Source organism: Pongo abelii, chromosome 13, assembly GCF_028885655.2.
Source record: "Pongo abelii isolate AG06213 chromosome 13, NHGRI_mPonAbe1-v2.0_pri, whole genome shotgun sequence".
Lineage (NCBI taxonomy): Eukaryota > Metazoa > Chordata > Mammalia > Primates > Hominidae > Pongo > Pongo abelii.
The window spans coordinates 103,387,195-103,412,582 of NC_071998.2; the positions used below are offsets into that span (position 1 = coordinate 103,387,195).

Here is a 25,388-nt window from a genome sequence, read left to right on the forward strand (position 1 = left end):
GCCACTGTCCTCCAGATCTCAGAATGGTAGATCCATTGACAGCTTGCACCATGCGCCTGGAAAAGCCACAGATACTCAACATCAGCTACTGGCACTCAACACAGCCACAGGGGCTGAACCCTGCAAAGCCACAGGGGCGGAGATGCCCAAAGCCTTGGAAGCTCACCCTTTGCAAAAGCATGCCCTAGATGTGAGATGTGGAGTCAAAGGAGATTATTTTGGAGCCTTAAGATTTAATGACTGGCTAGACATGGTGGTTCACACCTATAATCTCAGCACTTGGGGAAGCCGAGGCAGGCAGATCACTTGAGGCCAGGAGTTCGAGACCAGCCTGGCCAACATGACAAAACCCCAAGTCTGCTAATAGTACAAAAATCAGCCAAGCATGGTGATGTGAACCTGTAGTCCCAACTACTCAGGAGGCTGAGGTGGGAGAATCACTTGAACCTAGGAGGCGTAGGCTGCAGTGTGCCAAGATTGTGCCACTGCATTCCAGCCTGGGCAACAAAGCAAGAATCGTCTCAAAAAAACAAAACAAACAAAAAAAAACCCCACAAGATTTAATGACTGCCCCACTGGATTTTGGACCTGCTTAGGAGCCTATGGCCCTTGCGTTTTGATCACTTTCTCCCATTTGGAATGGGAGCATTCATCCAATGCCTGTACCCCCATTGTATCTTAGAAGTAACTAACTTACTTTTGATTTTATAGGCTCATAGGCAGAAGGGACTTGCCTTGTCTCAGATTAGACTTTGGACTTGGGACTTTTGGGTTAATGGTGGAATGAATTAAGACTTTGGGGGATTGTTGGCAGGCATGATTGGTTTTGAAATGGAAAAAGGATGTGAAATTTGGGAGGGGTCAGGGCAGAATAATATGGTTTCACTCTGTGTTTCCACCAAATCTCATCTGGAATTGTAATCATCATGTGTTGAGGGGGGGACCTGGTGGGAGGTGGATGGATTATGGGGGTGGTTCCCCCCATGCTCTTCTTGTGATAGGAAGCGAGTTCTCACAACATATGATGGTTATGTAAGTGTTTGGCAGTTCCTCCTTCACACTCACTCTCTCTCGCCTGCCGCCATGTAAGACTTTGCCTGCTTCCCCTTCTGCCATGATTGTAAGTTTCCTGAGGCCTCCCCAGCCACATGAACTGTGACACAATTAAACCTCTTTTCTTTATAATTATCCAGTCTCAGGCAGTTCTTTACAGCAGTGTGAGAAAGGACTAACTAATACAATTGGTGACTACTTTATATGAACTTGAAAATAAAGTGTATTATTCTGGTGTTGGGAAGACTGTTCTATACTGTCAATTAGATCAAGCTGGTTAAAAATTTCTATATTAGGGATCTATCAACTTTTTCTTAAAGGGGCACAAAAATATTTCAGATGTTGTGGGCCACAAGATCTCTGTCAGAACTACTCAACTGTGCAGTTACGGCATGAAAGCAGCTATAAACAAATCATATAACTGTGTTCAAATAAAATTTAATGTATAGACACAGAAATTTGAATTTCATGAAAGTTTCGTGTGCCATTTAATCTTATCCTTTAGTATTTTTCACCATTTTAAATTTTAAAAACCACTCTTAGCTCATGGGAAATTTGAAAGTGGGCAATGGGATGGATCTGGCCCACAGGTAAGAACTTGCCAACCCCTGTTCTATACCTTTACTGATTTTCCGTCTACTATGCCATCAATGACTGACAGTGGAGTGCTATCTCTAAATATACTTGAAGATTTATCTATTTCTGTTTTGTTCTATTAGTTTTCACTTTACGTGTTTTGAAACTATGTAATTAGATTAAATATATCTATATTTAGATTATGTCTACTCAATAAACTGACCTCTTTATCATTATGAAATGTCTCTCTTTATCCCTGGTAATATTCTTTTGCTCAAAGTCAACTTTTCCTGATATTAGTATAGCTAGCTATTCCAGCATTTTTATGATTAGTGTTTACATATATTTTCTTTCCCAACCTTTGGCTTTTTACTTGAGATTTCATATTTAAAATGGGTTTCTTATACACATCAAGTAACTCAGTCTTCCTTTTATCTAAACAATCTGTCTTTTAATTGAATTTTTTATTGCATTCCCACTTCATATAATTATTAACGTGGTTGGGTTTAAAAGCCCACCATCTTGTTTTTTTTTTCTATTTGTCCCATTTATTTTTTATTCCTTTTTTCCCTTGTTTCCTGGCTTCCTTTGGATTTTATTTTTTGGTATTCTATTTCATTTACATTATATGCTATCCCTTTTTACTTTTTTTTTTTTTAAGTGACTGCTGTGGAGGAGACAATATACATCTTTAATTTATCACAGAATACCTTCAAATAATATTAAAACACCTCAGTACACTGTAAGAACCTTCCAAAGTATATGTCTCTTTCCCTCAAGCTATCCTTTGTGGTACTGTTGTATATTTTGCTTTTCTCATATGTCATAACTGCCAAAAATACATTATCTTACTTTAAGCAGTCAATAATCCTTTAAATTAACAACAAAAAGGAGGGAAAAGTCATACATCCACATATTTATCATGCTGTATAAAACTCAAGTTTCTAACTGGTATCATTTTCCTCATGTTTAAAGTATTTCCCTTACCATTTCATGAAATGGAAGTCTGCTGCTAACAAATGCTCTCAGCTCTCGTGTGCCTGAAAGAAGATTTTAACTTCATTTTTAAATTCCATATAGAATTCCAGTTTGATTTTTTTTTCTAGCACTCTAGTTATGCTTCATTGTCTTCTGGCTTGCACTGTATCAGGTAAGAAATTTCTCTCCTCATTCTAATCTTTGTTCTTTTGAAGGAAAAGTGGTCCCCCCTCATCCGCTTCCACCAACCCCCACCCCCGCCCCACTCTGGCTACTTTTAAGATTTACTCTGCATTCCTGGTTTTCAGCAATTTAATTATGATAAGCCTGGGTGTAGTTTCCGTTGTGTTTATCCTGCTTAAGTTTCACTGAACTTCTTGATAAGTGGGTTTACGTTTTCTAACATATATGGAAGATTTAGGATAATTTCTTGAGATGTATTTCTGCTCCCTGCCCCAACCATTTTTTTCAGCAACTTAACATATGTATGTTTAGACTGCTTGATTTTGTCCAGAAGTTACTAAGGCTCTGTTCACTTCTTTTTCAGTTTTTTTTTTTTTTTTTTTTTTTGAGACACAGTCTTGCTTTTTTGCCCAGGCTGGAGTGAAGTGGTACGATCTCAGCTCACTGCAACCTCCACCCCCGGGGTTCAAGCAATTCTCCTACCTCAGCATCCCAAGCAGCTGAGATTACCGGTGTACGCCACCATGCCCGGCTAATTTTTGTATTTTTAGTAGAGAAGGGGTTTCACCATGTTGGTCAGGCTGGTTTCAAACTCCTGACCTCAGGTGATCCACCTGCCTCGGCCTCCCAAAGTGCTAGGATTACAGGGGTGAGCCACCACGCCCAGCCTTCAGTTTTTTCTGTCTGTGTGTTTTAGTTTCTTTTGCTATCTTCAAATTCACTGATGTTTTCTTTTGTAGAATACAATGTGCTATGAATGCCATCATGTATTTTTTTAGGTGTCTTATTTTTAATCTCTGTAAGTTCTATTTGATTTTTTCTCCTTCCTCTGCTCATATTTTCCTTTAAATACTTGAACATACTTTTAGTAACTGTTTCAAAGTGCACAGCTGATAATTCCATCATCTCTGTAATTTTCTAGGTTTGTTTCTGTTGATTGATTTTTCACTTGTTTATGGGTCACATTTTTGTAGTTCTTAACATGTCTGGCAATTGGATGCTCCACATTATGAGCACCAGAATTTGTTATTCTGTTGTTTTGTTATATTTGTTATTTCTTTTAAAGTGTTAGACTTCATTTTTAGAAAAACATAAGTTACTTTCAGATTAGCTACACTGTTTTGGAGTTTGTTTTTAAGCTTCATTAGGGTGGATTTGGATTTGCCTTCATGCTGGAGCTAGTTCAGTCCTACTGTCAAGGCATGTCTCCTCTGGTGTCAGGTGCCCTTGAGTGTGCTTCAAGTATTCAACAAGGACTCTCTATTGTAGTTGGCTATCACCCAAATATCTCTCCCAGGCCTGTGTGAGTCCTGGAAAGTTAAGCTTATAGCTCTCTGGTTGTTCTTTGCCTGACCTCACAGGCATATGTACTGTGCATACGTGGCTTAATAATATTCAACAACAGATTCAAAGGTATTATTTCTGAAGCACTTTTTGTACACAGGTCCTTCTCTCTCATACTCTGCTCCCATACCTCCCAGGTAACTCAACCTTCCCAAACTTCAATCTCTTTCTTCAACTCAGCAACTGTGCCACGTCTGCTTGGTTCCCCCAACCCCCACAGTCTAGAAAGAAAACTGGGGTGACAATAGGGTTACCTCAATTGTTTCCCTTCTGAGAGCACAATCCTGTTGTACTTGTTGTCCACTGTCTAAAAACAACTGACAGTAAGTCCAGTCCCAGTTACTCTATCATGGTTGAGAGTAGAAATCTACAGATCTTTCACAAATTAGAAAAATTAAATCACAAAATTTATATGGATGAGCATTAAGACTGCGGGTGAGTTTTCTTTAAACTTACTAATTCTTAGAGCAGCTTTAAGCTATTGCTTAATTATTTGATGGATTTAAGAATTATTTATCAAGTATGGAGATTAGTGTTCACAATTCTTCATATGGTTTTATTTAAAGCAATCTGAATGCATTTCTTGCTATGAAAAGCCAAGTACTCAAATTAACTGATCAGAGAAACTAGTGTTTATTAAATCATAGCCTTCAATACCAGTGGCAGAGAACGCAAATTTGTTTTCCAACATTTGTTTTCTACGTAAACCCACCTATTTTTAGCTAAGCACATGCCTATCAGAAAAAAGGACATTCTTAGCTTCCTAAGTAGCTAGGTGTGGCTGCGAGACTAAGTAAACAGGATGCAAACAAAAATGATACGTGCTGCTTTTCCCTTAAGTGTCTTTATAAGGAGGGGGTATGTTCTTTTCTTTTCTCTTTTTCTCTTCTTTTTGTACGAGCTCCAATAACCTCTAGGATCATTTGCTAAATCTGAAAATAGACACCATATACCTTGGAACACTGACTACTTCAGAATTTGTTGAATGTGATGAAAATAAATTTCTATCTTCTATATTGCTTATACCATCTTTGCAGCCAAATTTAATACTGAGTTCTTTAAAAAGAGGCCATTTAAGTTTGATTTGATAAAAGGAATTTCAAGAAGACAAAAAAAAAACCTAGCTATTTGCAAACCAAACGAGCACATTAACAGTTTATAAGTATTTTGGTCAACAAAAGTACCAGGGGGCCAGGCGCCACGGCTCACACCTATAATCCCAACACTTTGGGAGGCCAAGGCAGGAGAATTGCTTGAGCCCAGAAGTTTGAGGCCATCCTGGGGAACACAGGGAGACCCAGACGCTACAAAAAAATTAAAAAATTAGCTGGATGTGGTGGCATGTGCCCATGGTCCCAGCTACTTGAGAGGCTGGGGTGGGAGGATCTCTTGAGCCTGGGAGGTCGAGGCTGTAGTGAGCTGTGATTATGTGATTATGTGATTACATCTACACACATATAATACTTATTGTGTGTGTGTGTATATATACATATATATAAAAATACAAATTATTCAGTTTGTTAGCAGTGGTTTCCTGCTTAGGAATATTATTAACCCATATCATTTTTATTTGTAAATCAATTAGATTTCTTTAACATTCAGCTTCATAAGACTTCAATAATTATATATACAATGGTTTCAAAAGAAAAGACTTCTTAAGCTGAGAAAAAAAAGTTCACATTAATCAATTTGCAGACAATTGAAGTACATTTAACATGCAAAAAATGGTAGCCATTAAGGAAAAAACATGAAGTATTCTACATGAAAAAGAACAACTTCTGTTTAACAAAAGCCATCAAGTATAAATTTGTAAATTATAGTGTCAGAGGGTATCTGCATACATGTATAACAAAGTATTCATATTCAGAATATATAAAAAACAAGTTAAAGAGAAAAAGGCAAACAACCCAATAGAAAAACAGGCAAAAGATCTGAGTAGCCACTTCATTAAAAATATCCAAATGATCAGTAAGCATATGAAAATATAATCAATTTCATTAATATTTATGCAAACAAAAGTCACAATAAGCTATCAATATATGCTTACCAGAACAACTAAAATTAAAAATATACAATATTGGCCAGGCATGGTGGCTCACGCCTGTATTACCAGCACTTCGGGAAGCTAAGGCGGGATCACTTGAGGTCAAGAGCTCAAGACCAGCCTGGCCAACATGGTGAAACCCTGTCTCTACTAAAAATATAAAAATTAGCCATGTGTAGTGGCACGTGCCTGTAATCCCAGCTACTCAGGAGCCTGAGGCATGTGAATCGCTTGAACCCAGGAGGTGGAGGTTGTAGTGAGCCGAGGCCATGCCACTGCATTCCAGCCTGGGTGACAAAGTGAGACTCTTGTCTTAAAAAATATATATATATATATAAAACATGCACACACACATATACACACAATCAAGTATTGGCAAAGTTCTAGAATAACTAAACTGACATAATTTCTGGTAAGAGTATAAAATCACTTTTGAAAATTAGTAGACTCTACTAAAGATAAGCACCTGCATATCCTAGGACCCAATAATTCCACTTCTAGACACATACCAAGTAAAATGCACACATGTGTCCATGAAAAGATTTGTCAAGAATATCCATAAATGTGGCCAGGCACAGTGGCTCACACCTATAATCCCAGCACTTTGGGAGGCCGAGGTGAGCGGATCACCTGAGGTCAGAAGTTTGGACCAGCCTGGCCAACAAGGTGAACCCCATTCCTACTAAAAATACAAAAATTTGCTGGGTATGGTGGCGGGCACCTGTAGTCCCAGCTACTTGGGAGGCTGAGGCAGGAAGATCACTTCAACATGGGAGGCGGAGGTTGCAGTGAGCCAAGATTGTGCCATTGCACTCCAGACTGGGCAACAAGAGCAAAACTCCATCTCCAGAAAACAAGAAAAGACATCCATGTTCATGGATTGGAAGACTTGAAATTGTTTGAATGTCCATAATATTCAAAGTGATCTACAGGATCAATGCAATCCCTATCAAAATCCCAATGGCATTTCTGCAGAAAAAAAAAAATCCTGACATTCATATAGAACACAAAGGATCCCAAATCGCCAAAGCAATCTTGAGAAAAACAAAGCTGAAGGCCTCACATTTCCTAACTTCTCCACATTACAAAGCTATAGTAATTCAAACAGTATGTTACTGACATAAAGACAAACATATAGACCAATGGAACAGATTAGAGAACCCAGAAATAAACTCTCACTTACACGTTCAAATGATCTTCAACAAAGATGCCAAGGCTACACGATAGGAAAAGAACAGTTTCTTCAACATATGGTGCTGGTAAAATGTATATCCACATTTATAAAGAATGAAATTGGACTCTTACTTTACACCACATGAAAAAAAATTAACTCAAAATGAATTAAAGGCCTAGACATAAGACCTGAAACTATAAAAGACCTAGAAGAGACAAAGGGGGAAGCTTCATGACAGTGGATTTGGAAAAGATTTCTTGGATATAACACCAAAGCACAAGCAACAGAAGAAAACATGAACAAATGGGGCTAATATCAAACTCAAAACCCTCTGCACAGCAAAGGAAATAACAGAGTAAAAAGACAATGAAAGAAATGGGAGAAAAAAATTGTAAACTACATATGTGATAGGGGGTTAATATTCAGAATACATAAAGAGCTACTACAACTCAACAACAAAAACAACCCAATCAAAAAATGGGCAAATTGAAGTCTGGGGACAGTGCTTATTAGAGAGAAAAATTTAAAATTAGTAAAACAAAACAAAAAATAGGTAAAGGACTTAAATAGACATTTCTCTGAAGAAGATATACAAATAGCCAACAAGCACAAGAAAAGATATTCAGCATTACTAATCATCAGGGAAATACAAATCAAAACCACATATCACCTCACATCTGTTAAGATGGCCATTATTTGAAAAAATTTAAAACCCAAAAAGTAAGTATTCACAAGGATATGGAAAAACTGAAACCCCTGTGTACTACTGGTGGGAATAATGGTGCAGCCACTATGAAACACAGTATGATGGTTCCTCAAAATAATAAAAAACAGAATTACCATACGATCCGGCAATTTCACTTCTGGTATATCCAAAAGAATTAAAAACAGGATCTCAAAGAGATATCTGCAGCACACCATGTTCACTGCAGCGTTACTCACAATAGCACAATAGCTAAGAGGTGGAAGAAACCTAAATGCCCATGGACAGATGAATGGATAAATAAAATGTGGTATATACATACAATTATTCACCCTACAAAAAAGGGAACCCTTTCATTTGCTGCAACATAAATGAACCTTGAGGACACTATGCTGAGTGAAATAAGCCAGTCACAAAAAGAAAAATGCTGCATAATTCCACTTACATGAGGTATCTAAAATAGCCAAACTCTTGGAAACAGAAAGCAGAATGGGCTAGAAGAGAAAAGGAAGAGTTGTTGCTAAATGGATAGAGTTTCAGTTTTGTTAAGATGAAAAACTTCCAGCGATCTGTTGTACAACAATGTTCCTATAGTTAACATTACTACACTGTATACTCAAAAATGTACAAGAAGGTAAATTTTGTATTTTTGACCAAAATGAGAGATAGAGGGCACACAAGCAAACACAATGAAACACACAAAAAGGGAATATTCATAGCAACACTACATATAAAATGGAAATAATTCAAATATCCACTGATACAATAAAATACTATATAGAAATGAGAAGAACGAAAGGGGCAATACACAACATAAGTTACTCTCACAAACATAACACTGAATGAAAGAACCCAGACAGGAAGGAGGATATACTATATTTATTGGCTTATTCATATAAAGTTTAAAAACACAAAAAACTAACTTATGATGTTAGAAGTCAGGCTAATGAATACATTTGGAAGGAGGAAATGAATGAAAAAGGAAAGAAGGACTCCTGCGAGTATTAGCAATGGCCTGTTTCTTGCCCTGGATGCTGATTATATGGTATATGTATGTCATAATGTTATGGTAACAGTAATACTAACCAATTAGAGTACAAAAAGAAAGCGATGAAGAAATATTTTATTAATATAGCTGTAAAAATTATAAACATACACAAAATACAGTATATATGTGGTTGAATGCATATGTGATTGAGTGTCCCCTTCAATATCTCTATTCTCCTTCCCTTGTAAAGTAATATAACTCCCTCAATTATGATTAGACAGGACACACCAGAATAAAGACCAATTTCCTAGACCCTTCACCCTTGCCCCCTTGAAGCTGGTGTGTCAATGTGACGAAGTTCTAGCTAACAGAATGAGAAAAAAGTGCAACTTCTCGGTCTTGTCCCTATAAGGGACTCAGCCTCCACTTCTCAACTCTCACCCTTAGTGTGTAATTCTCATCATTATGGCCCAAGATGGATGAAAAAGTTCAGCTTTAACTGTCCTTGTTACCCTTCCTGTGGGTACGATGGAGAGACAGTACTATTTTATATCTTGAGAAGGTAGTCATGTTGAGGATAAAAGAACAACAAAAGAGAAAAAGTCTGGTCCCCAACACAATTCAAGAAACTAAGTAAGCCCCTGACTACTTACCCAGACTTCAGAAGAACTTAGAAATAAACTTAAATCTGTATTTTTAGGTCTGTATTACAGTTCTATTAGCCATCTAACCTATAACTGAATATAGCGTATCAAAATAATACTCCATGACCAAGTTGGTTTATTCCAGGCATGCAAGAATGGGTCAACATCAGGAAACTGTATTTCACTATATTAAAAAATTAATGGAGACCAAATCTCACAATTAACAGAAGCACAAAAGATGATGGTAACAGTTATAGCCACTGATAATAAAAACTAAGTAAAATAGACAAGGAAGGAACCGATTAAAGCATGATGAAGGATTATCATCAAAACCCGGCAAGGTGCAGTGGCTCATGCCTGTAATCCCAGCACTTTAAGAGGCCGAGGAAGGAGGATTGATTGACTGAGCCCAGGAGTTTGAGACCAGCCTATGGACAACATAGTAAGGCCCCGTCTCTACAGAAAATAAAAAATTAGCTGGGTGTGGTGGCACATGCCTGTAGTCTCAGCTACTTGAGAGGCTGAGGTGAGAGGACTGCCTGAACCCAGGGGGTTGAGGATGCAGTGAGCCATGTTTGTGTCACTGAACTCCAGGCTAGACAACAGACCAAGACCTTGTTTCAAAAACAAAACAAAACAAAAAATCCCAACAGCAAACATTATATTAAAAGATTAAATAATAAAGCCACCTCCATTGCAATTAAGAACAAGACAAAGATAATCACAATTACCACTGTTATTCAACTCATTTATGGAGGTTCCAGTGAATACATAACAAGTTAACAAATTTATATTTATATACTTGAAATTATCTTTATTTGAAGACACATCATTGAATAACTGCAAAATTCAAAAGACTAATAAAAAATTACTACGACATTTTAGTTAAAGTAAGTATACACAAAATAAACGTTCAAAAATCAATAGGTCTTCTCTGTACTAGCAGTATCCAGTTGAAAACAGGAAAAAAAATTCCCACTCAATAACAGCAAAAATATTAAATTAAGTTTAGCTGTATGTAACAACATTTGAAGTAATAGTTACTTAAGAAGTTAATCTCAGGCTCATGCCTGTAATCCCAGCACTCTGGGAGGCCAAGGCAGGTGGATCACTCAAGGTCAGGAGTTCCAGACCAAACTGGCCAACACGGTGAAACCCTGTCTCTACTAAAAATACAAAAATTGGCCCGGCATGGTGGGAGGCGCCTATAATCCCAGGTACTCAGAGGCTGAGGCAGGAGAATCTCTTGAACCCAGGAGGCGGTGGTTACAGTAAGCAGAGACTGAGCCGCTGCACTCCAGCCTGGGCGAGACAGAGCAAGACTCAGTCTCAAAAGGAAAAAAAAAAAAAAAAGAAGTTAATCTCTTGCTCACATGAAAAGTCTAAATGTAGGAATTCCAGATCTGGAATGGTGACAATGTTATCAGGCTCTAGCTGTCTCTGTTACAGATGCCTGTCATTCCCATCATTATCCAAGAAGCTGGAACACCCACAGGCAGTAAGATTGGAGGGGAAAAAAAAAAGGAAAAACAGTGTACCCCTGTAGAGATGCCCTAAAAGTTTCATATTACACTTCCACTTATACCCTGTGGAGACTTAATTACATGACCACATCTAGCTATAAGGAAGAACAGAAAAGTAGTAGTTTCATTTGGGTAGCAATGTGTCAGATAAAAACTGAGGTTCTGTTGGTAAAAAAAATAAATAAATAAAAATAAAAAATGAATGAATAGCATTGGGGTACACAATAAACAATCTCTGCCATTAATTCCTAAGATACATTTTAAAAGAAAACTATGTGATTTACATGGAAAAGTGTGGAACTTTTTCAAAATCGTCAATGGACATAAAATAGAACCTAAAAACATGGAATCATAGGTCATAGTCCCAAAAGGAAAGATAATACCACAAAATGATCAACATTTCACATTAACATATAACTCCAACATAATTCTTATCAGAATCCCTAAGATATTGTAGGTAAAGGTTCGGGGAAGAAGGATTCTTTGTTTTAGAACTAGATCAAGCTTGTCCAACATGCAGCCTGTGCACAGCATGCAGCCCAGGACAGCTTTGAATGCGGCCCAAAGCAAATTCGTAAACCTTCTTAAAATGTTGAGACTGTTTTGCGATGGTTTTTTAGCTCATCAGCTATCATTAATGTTAGTGTATTTTATGTGTGGCCCAAGAGAATTCTTCCAATGTGGCTCAGGGAAGCTAAAAGATTGGACGCCCCTGAATTAGATGAAATAATTTAAAGCTGACATGGAAAAAGACATGTCCACATTAAGCTAAGAGAATTTTTTAAAACAACACCTAAACAGAATTTTAGTGTTAGGTGACAGAATCAGATGTTAATTTTTTAATAACAACTCCTGAAAAGAATGACTGTTAAGTCCTAGTTTGCCTGAGGCTGTCACAATTTCGTACCATTGTTCTAGTATCCTGTATGCTTTGACGCTTTCATTTTTAAAAAGAATTATTATTAATAGTCACATTAAAATAAGCTAGAATGAGCTTGGTAGATCCAGTTCTTTTCATTCTGTCTCTATACTTGTTCACTTTCCCGAACATCTACGTTCCCATGGTCCCAAACACCATATAAGCTCCTGGTCTGGAAAAGGAGGTCCATTCATCTCCACCTCCCTACAACTCCAAAAACATCTGGATAAAGAAACCCTCCCTTCTCTGAAACTCTCCACGTCCATGGCTTCAGTTGTCAACTGTGTATGATACTATCAAATTTCTTTCATGATGTTGAGACCAGGGACCCACTGCCTATCTGTCATTTCCATTTGGATGTTCCAAAGGAACCTCAAACTCAATATATACAAATCTGAACCTGCTGTGTTGTCCAACTCTGTTCTTCCTACATTCGAATACAAATGAATGGCACAACCATTCATTACCATTCATCTATCCAATTATCTAAGTCCAAGTTCAAAACCTGGAAATCAATGATGATATCCCTTATTCAAACATTCAATTAATCATCAATTACTCTCAATTTTATCTTCTATAAGTTATTCAATTTTCTTCATCACACTACCACTGCCACAGTGCCAGTTACCATCCTTTATTAGCATTACAACAATAATCCTAATAAAGGATAATAATAATAATAATAATAATAAATCCTCTTCACTGCTCACTCTCTTTCCAGTACTGCACTCCTTCAACTCACTTTACAGCCACTAAATTTCAAGAACATTTATTTTTAAATCATGTGGTACCTTATGGCATGCAAATTACTTCAATTTTTAAAACGTATTGTTTTATACTTTAATACTTCTATTCCAAGTCCATCATCACTCAACACAAGTTTTGTTTTTTGTTTTTGAGATGGAGTCTTGCTCTGTCCCCCAGGCTGAAGTGCAATGGCACGTTTCGGCTCCCTGCCACCTCCACTTCCCAGGTTCAAGCAATTCTCCCTGCCTCAGCCTCCCGAGTAGCTGGGATTACAGGTTCCTGCCATCACACCCAGTTAATTTTTGTATTTTTAGTAGAGACGGGGTTTCGCCATGTTGGCCAGGCTGGTCTTAAACTCCTGACCTCAGGTGATCAGCCAGCCTCAGCCTCCCAAAGTGCTGGGGTATTACAGGCATGAGCCACCACACCTGACCTCAACCCAAGTTTTAGATCTAGCTCTTTGACTCAATAGTTCTGGGTCACCAACTTATTGACAGTATTTTTATCAAAATTATAACACAAAGAACATCAATCAAAAAACTGAATCATCAAATTAAATCCAAATGAATCCTTAAAATTTGAGAGGTATTAACTGGTGATTTCATCTATGTAAACAGTAATATAGTACTTTACTGAAACAAATTTTAGTTTTTATTATAAACAGTGGCACTTCAACATGATATAAGATAAGCAAAATAAGAGCATTGTAAAAAAAATTTTGAAACCCATAGAAATCAAATATTAAAAAAAAAAAAACTCACCATACACACCTGTAGAAGGAGTAGAACTATTCATGGTAAAAGGTCCGTTAATAATGCCAGAAGAAAGAAGCTCATCAGATCCCCGCTGAAAAGCAAAACCAATGTTTGGTTAATAAACCAAGTTTTAGATAATGGTCCATATTTACTACTAAAAGTATTAAAAGCTAATAATATTACTTCATCTTTGTATGAAGACATTAAAGGGGGAACTCCTCAAGAATCACAAAATCAAATGAACTGCATAGCAAGAAAAAAATTACTGCAAATCCACAACTATATAAACACAACTGCCACCACAGAAATGGGGGCATAATCTTTAAACTCTTTCTAACCAAACGCAGGTTTCCAAAACATAACATCTAAAAGTGCCAAACCATATTCAGGGGGTTGCATTATGACATTGTTTTTGTAGCATATATTTATATTCAAATAGTTTGTATAGTCCTCCCTAAGAATCCTGACTTTTCAATACCAATGTATTTTTTTAAGTAGAAAATATAGTTCATTTCCATATTGGCCAAATTCTTTATAATCAATAACTTTTTATCCATTAATCCTCCAAATGATCTTTAATGCAGACTATTTCTTAAACAATTGTTTAAGTAATTTATTCTTTTTTTCAGGTAAGAGTTTTGATCAACTTCCAAATCTGAACTGGCAACACTAAAAAGTAAGTCAGAGAAGTCTTTTCATTGTAATGTAAGATCTATCACCAACATTTAAAAGATTACTTTTAGGAAGGACAATAAATATTATGTACAAAGTTAAAACCAACCTATTTTAAATAGTACTATTGGTTTAGCTTGGCCAATTTTTAAGAACAAGTGTTTTGATCCACTGGATAATAAAAATTAATCCCCAAACAATCCTACAAATATTAGAATAGCAATAGTGCTACAGCACATATTTAATGTTTAAGTGTAGGTGCCACTTCTGTAGGGAACGACTTTAGCCTTTGCTGAAGAAAGACAAACCACCAATATATCTACATAATAGAAATACAATTATTTAAACAAGTCCTGTATTAAACATCCAGAAATTACTCCCTTTGGATCTTTCACCAGAAGTTTATAGAGACATCCGGGAATAAGAAGAAGGAATTAAGTAAGCAGGATAAAAGAAAACTGAAAATCTCAACTCCCAGAAAAATCAAGATTAAGGCCTCACTTAAAGCACAGATCTTCCTAATAAAATCTGAGATGTAGATATTATCAGGCTGCATATGATAATTAACAGACTTTGTGGTTTGCTGGCTACCTGCAGATAAAGACACATTTTCGCAGCTTTAAATGTATTAACAGTATAAATTAAAACATACTCAACATGATTTTTATATATGAGGAATTTGGTTAAATGCATTACTAACAGATATATCTTCCACACATATGAGTTAGCATCAGTATGTTTCTACTTATAAATCAAGTTAATATAATGTTAGAAACCACTTGAAGGTGGTCACTTTAGCTCTTTCGAGATTTGCAGAAACGTATTTTTTCAAGAATAACAAAAAGCACAAGTATAAAGCAAAAATACTGATAAGCTAGATAACATTAAAATTAACAATTTTATTTAACAAAAGACATCATTAGGAGAATAAACAGACAAGTCATGGAATAAGAAGATATCTGCAATACATAAAACTAACAAAGGGTTTATATCCAGCACGTACTAAGAAAAAGAAAAAAGGAAAAACAAAACACTAGAAATCAGTAAGAAAAAGCCAAGATAACAGAAAAATGACAAGAGACTTGAACAGCCATCTCACAAAGTGGTGGACTATGTCACTGTTCCAGAGTATTTGTACCCTCTCCTTTTCCTGAACAAGAATTATTCATCCCCATCCATGGCCATGTGACTTGCAATGCCTCCAGTGGGAGGGGTATAACTCCCTCTCCCCATTGACAACACAGTTTTGTAATATCCTTTGGTCAATGGAACATGAATGGACATGACCTATACTTAATCCAAACAGTAACTTCAAAAATCAGTCATTTCTGCCAGTTTTTTCTCTTTCCCTCTGAAATAAGAGCATATCTCAAATAGGAGGTACTCTTTCAGCCTGATTCTCAGAATAACAAGTGTGGCTCCATAACAGCTACCGCCATTGTAAGTGAACAAGAAATAAATGTTTTTTTTAAACAACTTATAAATGACTAATACCATATCCACTCAAACTTAAGATATTTGACTGCATCCTCATTGGTCATCAGGGAAACGCAAGTTAAAACCACAATGAAATACTGTAAAATTAAAAAGATTGACAATATCATGTTGGTAATAATGTGGGGTGACAAAAACTCTTACATGGGAGTTAAGTATAATTTAGTGGGAGTGTAAACTGGTACCACTTGGAAAACTGTCTGATCCAATCTATTAAAGTCAAATATATGAATATCCTAGGATCCTTATATAGTCTACTCCGATGCATAAACCCCAAGATATTGCCTGCTTGTGGGCACCTAGACATACAAGATTGTCTTCAGCAGCATTATTTGTACTCGTCAAACTGCAAACAACTAAATGCCATCAACTGTAGAATAACTGAGTAAATGTTTGTAAATGCATGCAATGACTATACAACAATGAGAATGAACTACGGCTCCACATAACATAGATAAATCTCACAAACCTAAAACGTCAGTCACGGCCAGGCACAGTGGCTCACGCCTGTAATCCCAGCACTTTGGGAGGCTGAAGTGGGCAGATCACGAGGTCAGGAGATCGAGACCATCCTGGCTAACATGGTGAAAGCCCGTCTCTACTAAAAATACAAAAAATTAGCCTGGCGTGGTGGCGGGCGCCTGTAGTCCCAGCTCCTCAGGAGGCTGAGGCAGAATGGTGTGAACCCAGGAGGCAGAGATTGCAGTGAGCTGAGATCACACCACTGCACTCCAGCCTGGGTGACAAAGTGAGACTCCGTCTCAAAGAAAAAAAAAAAGTCACAAAGAATACATGCTATATTGTTGCATTTATATGGGGTACAAAAAGCTGGGCACAGTGGCTCACACCTGTATTCCCAGCACTTTGGGAGGCCAAAGAGGGAGGACCGCTTGAGGTCAAGAGTTCAAGACCAACGTGGGCAACATAGGGAGACCCCCATCTCTAAGTAAATAAAAATAAAAACAAAAAAATGGATTATCAAAACCAAAAGCACGAATGGCAATAAATAAATAAACTGAACTGAACTTTGTCAAATATAAAAACTTTTGTATTTCAAAGAACACCATCAAGAGAATAAAAAGACAACACGGAGAATGGAAGAAAGTATTTGCAAATCACGCATCTCACAAGAAACTGGTACCTAGAACACCTAAGAACCCTTAAGATCAACAATAAAAAAAGACAACCCATTGGATTTGAAAAGGTATTTCTCCAAAGAAGGCCAGTAAGTACATGAAAAGATGCTCAACCTAATTAGTCATTAAGGAAATGCAAATCAAAAGCCACTTCAAGGAAAAATTAAGACCATGATACTACCCCTTAAGTATCAGAACACCTAAAATAAAAAGTTACAATATCAAATGCAGACCAGGATGTGGAAAAAATATATCTCTCATACATTGCTGGTAGCAATGTAAAATGGTACAGACACTCTGGAAAGTAGTTTGGTGTTTTCTGAAAAAAAAAAAAAACTAAACATACACTTAGCAACCTCAAAAGATAACATGCTCTATGATTTCACCTACAGTATTCTCAAAATGACAAAAATTATAGAGATGGAAAACAGATTAGTGGTTGCCAGGAGATAGAGATGGTTGGGTGGAGGTGATAGGTATGATTATAAATGGTACCATAAGGAGATCTTTGTGGTGATGGATTAGTTCTATATGTTGACTGTGATGGCAGTTACGTGAATCTACATATGCAATAAGATCAAACAGAACTATATACAGGCACTGTGCCAATACCAATGCTCCTGTTTTGATGGTGTACTATAATTATATAAGATGTAACCACTGAAGGAAACTTAGTGAGGGGCACACAGGACCTTTCTGTAGTATCTTTACAACTTGCCATGCATCTCTAATTGTTTGAAAAGTTTAATAAAATTAAAATTAAAAAATAAAATATAGGACAACAGGTACTTCATTCTGAGCCAAAGGATTCCTACTGGCTTGAGAGTCTTGCTGTCGTCAGTAACAGTCATCACTAACACCTGTGTTCAACCCTGCCACAGCCCGCTGTTACAGATCATCCTAAACACTGTGCTTCTGTACAACACAGGTCCAGAAGGCATCCCTTCAAAGATAAACAGAACAAAAAGAAAAGAAAGAAACATTACAAAAGGCAGATAACATATACCAGAAACTACACAAATTTCAATTGACAGCAAATGGCTTTTTGTAAAATGAAAAAAAAAAATTGACCTGATACCCTCTCTACAACAAAACTATAAAGGGATACAACAGCTCAAGGGAAAGGCAAATAAGAAATCTACCAAAAGAGTTAAAGGAAAAATTGACGAGAAAAAAGAATAAGGCAGTATCTTGAAAGTCAAACATTTGAGAAGTCAAAAGCGCAAACACCTTTCTACCATCCAAACAAGTTACCTGCTGTGAGGAACCAACTCTTTTTACATTTTTGACATAAAAAAACTGGAAAGAAGAAATGTACAGGAAAGCACTTTCTTAGAGACACTTGAGATTACCAGAAAGGCACCTAGAGGAGGTGTTAAACTGTTAACACAGGCCCCAGACAAGGGCTAAGAATCCCAAAAGCTGACTATATTCTTCTTTTTTTTTTTTTTGAGACAAGGTCTTCCTCTGTCACCCAGGCTGGAGTACAGTGACAGGATTTTAGCTCACTGCAACCTCCGCCTCCCAGGTTCCAATGATTCTTGTGTCTCAGCCTCCTGAGCAGCTGGGATTACAGGTGTCCGCCCACAACACCCAGCTAATTTTTGCATTTTTAGTAGAGACGGGGTTTCACCCTGTTGGTCAGGCTGGTCTCGAACTCCTGACCTCAAGTGATCTGCCCACCTCTGCCCTCCTAAAGTGCTGGGATTACAGGCCTGAGCCACCACGCCCGGCCTGACTATATTCTTCTTAATGCACACATGCCATTTCAGTTTCAATCTGGGGAGAAAAGTAAGTTACTCATTTTTTTTTCTATTTTTTTCTCATTCAATAAACTGTTACCTAGTTTCCTACCAAACAAATTTCCAATCAACCATTAATGTGAAATTATTCCATTGGTTACTGAATCAAGTCTAAATGTCCTGTGATGGCAATGAAACAATCTTTCTAATCTGGATCTCTTCCTCACAGTAATACTCCCCTGTTATGTAATTTTCTCCTAATAAATCATACTTATTCTGCATCTTTTTATGATATTATCCTGCTTCAAGCACTATCCCTTTGCTACATATCCAATCCTATCTACTAGTCACAGATAAAATGGCACCACATCCTTGAGAATTTTTCTATCCCAAGTGAAAAGGTTCAACTTAATTTTTATCATCTTTCAACATTAAAATGTGTACGGTTCTAGAATGCTAGTTCAGTCCACATGATATATTCTTCCTGTATGTATAATTATCAATAACATAATTTTGTCAAATAGGTACACAAAGTTAGTTCTCAGATACCTTGAGGTCTATTATTTGTGCCTTATACTAGATTATATTCTTCCAGAGCCTATAGCAGAGTATCAGGTACAAGATTAACAGCCCTCTGCCTTGGCTAATCAATACAATCACATGGGCAACTTGAAAATAAATACTACAGGCTGGGCGCGGTGGCTCACGCCTGTAATCCCAGCACTTTGGGAGGCTGAGGCAGGCAGATCATGAGGTCAGGAGTTCAAGACCAGCCTGACCAATATGGTGAAACCCTGTCTCTACTAAACATACAAAAATTAGCCAGGTGTGGTGGTGTGCACCTGTAGTCCCAGCTACTCGGAAGGCTGAGGCAGGAGAATCGCTTGAACCTGGGAGGCAGAGGTTGTAGTGAGCCAAGATCGCACCACTATACTCCAGCCTGGGCGACAGAGCGAGACTCCGTCTCAATCAAGCAATCAATACTACAGGCTGGACACAGTGGCTCACACCTGCAATCCCAGCACTTTGGGAGGCCAAGGCAGGCGGATTACTTGAGGTCAGGAGTTTGAGACCAGCCTGGCCAACACAGTGAAACCCTGTCTCTACTAAGAATACAAAAATTAGCCAGGTATGGTGGTGCATGCCTGTAATCTCAGCTACTCGGGAGGCTGAGGCACGAGAATCACTTGAACCCAGGAGGCAGAGGTTGCAGTGAGCCAAGATTACACCACTGCACTCCGCCTGGGCAACAGAGTCAGACTCTGTCTTGGGAGGAAAAAAAAAATGTATCCATTTTTAGCACCAGAGTACAATTGTACAGAATTGTACGGGACATTTATTAAAGTCTCATTTATGGTTAACCTTTCAGAAAAAGAATAAAGCATGTATCTGCCTATGCATTTGAATTTTTCCTGTGAAAACCGTGATGAGATTTGTTCAGAGAAAAAAAAGCAAAACTTTTCACTGTAATCACCTTATTTAAGCATCTTTGCCTACTTTCCCAGTTATCTCAGAATAAATCTATAAATATGAAATAGCTGGATCATATTTCATTTTGATAAGTCATTCATCTTAATATGTATTTTATGAAGTTATAATATGAATCTATGCTCCACTCTATTATCCTTTTAACTGATAAGCTTTCTCCATGTTGTTAGTCTGTCACTATTCATTTATTTATTTTTGTGAGACAGAGTCTCGTTCTGTCACTCAGGTTGGACTGCAGTGGGATGATCATAGCTCACTGTAGCCTCAACCTTCCAGGTCAAGCAATCCTCACACCTTGGCCTCCCACGTAGCTAGGACTAGAGGCATGCATCACTTTGCCCGGCTGATTTTTTAATTTTTGTAGGCAGAAAAAATTTTTTTATTATACTTTACTGATTGATTGCTTATTTTTTATTTTTTTGTAGGCTCTTGCTATTTTGCCCAGGCTGCATCACAATTATTTTTAGTAGATTATTAAAATTCTATAACAGCCTTAACTATTCCCCTATTTTAAATTATAGTGTTTTGTCTTTAATATAGCATTTTTTCAGGATAAATATTCAGAAGTGAAACAGACAACTTTTCTTTTTTGAGGAAAAGATAAAACTACAAGAAATCTCAAATTCCTATAGCAAAATGTAGGGTAACTTCAAGTTACCACTGCACTACAGGTGATGACTAAGAAGCATTTTTATTTTTACAGGAGTCTTTCAAATACTGTTAAAATTAGCAAATGACTGCCTCATTTTAATATGGCCCACAGTTTGTGTAGTAAAAAACTTACCTTGTCCAAAGAAAGGTGTGGCTTTTGCCCTTTCCTTCCTAGAGGTAATCTCTAAGTCCTTGAAATATCATGCCTGAGAGGACTTTTTTTTTTTTTTTTTTCCCCCGCCTAGTGGCCTTGGGTCACCAGACATTCATAGGGTAAGGAATAGCCATGCCAGAAAGATCGACAATGTGATTTAGGGTAGGAGCTTTGGGTCACACCTGAAGGGGCTGGAAACTAGACTGAAATCGGCCTCGTGAACAATAAATTATTTATGCCTACATAATAGAGTTCCAACAAAAACTGTAAACACCAAGGCTCCAGTGAGTTTCCCTGGTTGATAATACTCCTTGCCTACTGCCAGACACTGATGCTGGGGAAGTAATGTGTCCACGGAGGTGGGACAACAATACTTCCCAGGACCCTGCCTTAGGCATTTCTTCCCTAGGCTTGATTTTAATCTGTGTCCTTTCCCTGTAGCAAACCATGCTGTGAGTATAACAGCTTTCGGCCGGGCACGGTGTAATCTCAGCACTTTGTGAGGCCGAGGGGGGCGGATAACGAGGTCAGGAGATAGAGACCACCCTGGCTGACATGGTGAAACCCCGTCTCTACTAAAAATACAAAATTTAGCCAGGCGTGGTGACGGACGCCTGTAGTTCCAGCTACTCAGAAGGCTGAGGCAGGAGAATGGCGTGATCCCAGGAGGCGGAGCTTGCAGTGAGCCGAGATCGCGCCACTGCACTCCAGCCTGGGACACAGAGCGAGACTCCGTCTCAAAATAAAAATAAAAATAAAAATAAAAATAAATAAAAAGCTTTCAGTGACTTCTGTGAGTCTTTCTAGCAAATTATTGAACCTGTGGGTAGCTTCGGGAATCCCCTACACTTGCAATTGGTGTCAGATGTAAGTGCAGTCTTGCGTGGACCTTGTCTCATAACATCACAGTTGGCATAATTCTTCACATGGTTAAATAAATATAACAAAATTATTAATTTGCTTAATATTTTTTAAACTTTTTTTTTTGAGACAAGGTCTCACTCTGTCGCTCAGGCTGAAGTGCGGTAGCATGATCACAGCTCACTGCAGCCTCAATCTCCCAGGCTCAAGCGACCCCTCCCCCTCAGCCTCCTAAGTAGCAGGGACCACAGATGCACGCCACCATGCCCAGCTAATTTTTGTATTTTTTTGTAGAGATGGGGTTTCACCAATGTTGCCCAAGCTGGTCTCCTGGGCTCAAGCTATTTGCCCGCCTCAACCTTCCAAAGTGCTGCGATTAGAGGCCTAAACCACTGTGCCTGGGCAAAAAAAAAAAAAAAAAAACTATTCTTAACCTGTGAATTACCATTGGACTTCCATCTGTAAAGAAAAACAGTAGTCTGAAAATATGATCAAATATTCAAGTATAGAAAAACCAGAAAATTAATTTAAATTTGTATAAAATTTTTTTTTTTTTTTTTTTTTTTTGAGACAGAGTCTTGCTCTGTCACCCAGGATGGAGTGCAGTGGCACTACTGGGTTCACTGCAACCTCTGCTTCCTGGGTTCAAGAGATTCTCCTGCCTCAGCCTCCCAAGTAGCTGGGATTACAGGCACACACCACCATGCCCGGCTAATTTTTATATTTTTAGTAGAGATGGGGTTTTGCCATGTTGGTCAGGCTGGTCTCGAACTCCTGACCTCAGGTGATCCACCCACCTTGGCCTCCCAAAGTGCTGGCCAAATTTGTATTTTTTAAATGAATGCAACATCTTGACCGTCACATTCAAAATATAAACTCTATTTATAAGGATATGGTGAAAGTTGCAAAGTCTTCAAAATAAACAATTACATTTGATAATTCTACTTCAATTCTATTTCAATGATAATAGGAAGAGCTTTTTGAAAAGAATGAAACACGCCTAAAATAACACATAAGGGGACGCTAGTATCAACTGAAGTGTTGGAATAGCTATTTTTGTTGTCTTATTACATATCAAGAACAATTAAAATATAAGATATTTGCCAAGCGCGGTGGCTCATGCCTATAATCCCAGTACTTTGGGAACCCAAGGTGGGGGGATCACTTGAGCTCAGGAGTTCAAGACCAGCCTGGGCAACAGAATGAGATCCCATCTCTACCAAAAACACAAAAAATTAGCCAGGCATAGTACCACGCACCTGTAGTCCTGGCTACTTGGGGGGCTGAGGGGGGAGGATCGATTGAGCCAGGAGGTCGAGGTTCAGTGAGCTAAGATCATGCCTGGATGACAAAGGGAGACCCTGTCCCAAAATAAAAAATAAAAAAGATAAATAAGATCATAAAGTTTCATTCTGGGAAATGTTTTATCATTCTTTATATAAAATAAACAAGACATTTCTCAAGTAATTATGACACTTTTAAAAGCTGGTAACTTTCTCTCCCTAATAATTTCAGAATATGACAAACAAAAGACAAAGAGAACAAAAGAAACTTACATTTGAAAATTATTCATAAAAAATAATTCTGATAACCACAATTTTCTAGCTAAGTTTTTTCCCAAGAACTCACTTTCAAATTACAGAAAACAAGGGCTTTTTTGATATTATAAAGCCTAAATCCCAAGAGTCACATTACTTTGTAAAACATTGTAAAAGATGAGAAAAACAGAGTTATTAGTTCTGTATGACTACTTTAAAGCAACCTTGTCCAGCATGCAGCCTATGGGCCACATGCGGCACAGGACGGCTTTGAGTGCCACCCAACACAAATTCATAAACTTTCTTAAAACATTAGGATATTTTTGGTGTTTTGTTGTTGTTGTTGTTAGCTCATCAGCTATCGTTAGTGTTAGTGTATTTTATGTGTGGCATAAGACAATTCTTCTTCCAATGTGGCCCAGGGAAGCCCTGCTTTAAACATTCCCTTTTTTTTGAGACAGGGTATTACTCCATCACCCAGGATGGAGTACAGTGGCATAATCAGGGCTCAAGCCATCCTCCTGCCTTGGTCTCCTGAGTAGCTAGGACTACAGGCATGCACCACCATGCCCAGCTAATTTTTTTTATTTTTTGTAGGGATGTGGTCTCACTTTGTTGCCCAGGCTGGTCTCAAACTCCTGGGCTCAAGTGATCCTCTGGCCTAGGATTCCCAAAATGTTGGAATTACAGGCTTGAGCCACTGCACCTGGCCAACGTTAAACTTACTCCTTTTATTTAAAAAAAAAAAAAAAAACTTTTCTTTCCTAGACATAAATTATTTCTCCTGAAAACATATCACTGCATTTAATTACAGACTACTTCAATATAAAATGAAAAGGATTTCTCAAAATTATACTTAATATTTATATCCTAAGTATCTCAAAAGCAATTTTCCGTAAGGTTTGACTGCTATGATAACAGATTACGGTTTAAGGGAAGAATGGAAGATAAGCAGAATGAAGACATTTTTAAAAGGAAGGAAAACTTGGACAAGTGAATGCAGACAACCAAAAGAAAAAAGACTGTACCACGGGTAAACAAATTATGTATACATACAAAAGAAGGCCTTAAGCCAAATGTGAAGACATGGGGGAGTGGCAGGGCAGGTGCTGGCTGCAAACAACACTGTGTGTTTCTAAGGACAGTCTCCTTAGAAACACACAGCAAATTTACATAAGTCCAGCAGTTGCTCTGTGGACTTGTCAGCTCTCTGGCTAAGTCAGCACACCAATCAGCTTTACTGGCTCAAGTATCAATTACTGAAGCTCTCGCCTGCTGATGCATAATTCACGGGGTGAACAAAGCAAAGAAATACTGTAATTAAACAGCACAAATAAGTGTTTCATCATCAAATTTGATAGGAATTGGTTTTATTTAGCATTAAAGACGTTGAAGTAACATGTACAGATGATTCTGAAAATAAACCATTAATTCACGGTTAAATTTCATGTATCTAAAATGCATATGAAATTCAAGAAAAGATATTTGTTTTAATCTATCAAGATACTACATGACTATACAAAAGAGGCTATCAAAAAACTACTTCATAATTTTCCAGAATCCTAGATCTTTTTTTTTTAATTAATAGCATCTTAAATACTGAAATACCCAAGTCCTACCTTTTTCTAACAGATAGTCTAGTGACCCCGTGTGAACACTTCCCGTGACAGAAAACTCATATTGGTTCTGCTCTAAGTTTTTCCAAAAACAGAAATAAAAGTGATATTTATATGGAGTCTCACTATACTATATGCATGTATCGATTATGGTCTCCTGATTACTTACCATTATATACTCCTCTACAGAACCTACTACAATGTTTCATATATAATCGATGTTCAAAGCTGTTTTTCTTAAAAAAATAAGTAACAGGCCGGGTGTGGTGGCTCACTCCTGTAATCCCAGCACTTTTGGGAGGCCAAGGCGGGCGGATTGCCTGAGGTCAGGAGTTTGAGACCAGTCAGGCCAACATGGTGAAACCCCGTTTCTATTAAAAATACAAAAAAATTAGCTGGGCGTGG

At 37.7% G+C, this 25,388-nt stretch overlaps 1 protein-coding gene across 9 annotated transcripts in view; it reads right to left on the minus strand.

Annotated features, from left to right (window-relative positions):
* The window catches only part of PTBP3 (polypyrimidine tract binding protein 3), a 114,905-nt gene that overhangs the window by 65,417 nt on the left and 24,100 nt on the right, over positions 1-25,388 (minus strand). For 4 of the 9 annotated variants that reach the window (XM_009244749.4, XM_054520455.2, XM_063714364.1 and 1 more), the window contains one exon: positions 13,647-13,722. In XM_009244749.4, the coding sequence (XP_009243024.3) occupies positions 13,647-13,671 (25 nt within the window). In that variant the 5' untranslated portion in view covers positions 13,672-13,722. Of the gene's footprint in view, positions 1-2,616; positions 2,670-13,637; positions 13,723-25,388 lie in introns of those variants that run through there. The other 5 variants (XM_002820104.6, XM_063714365.1, XM_054520453.2 and 2 more) reach the window with 2 other exon arrangements.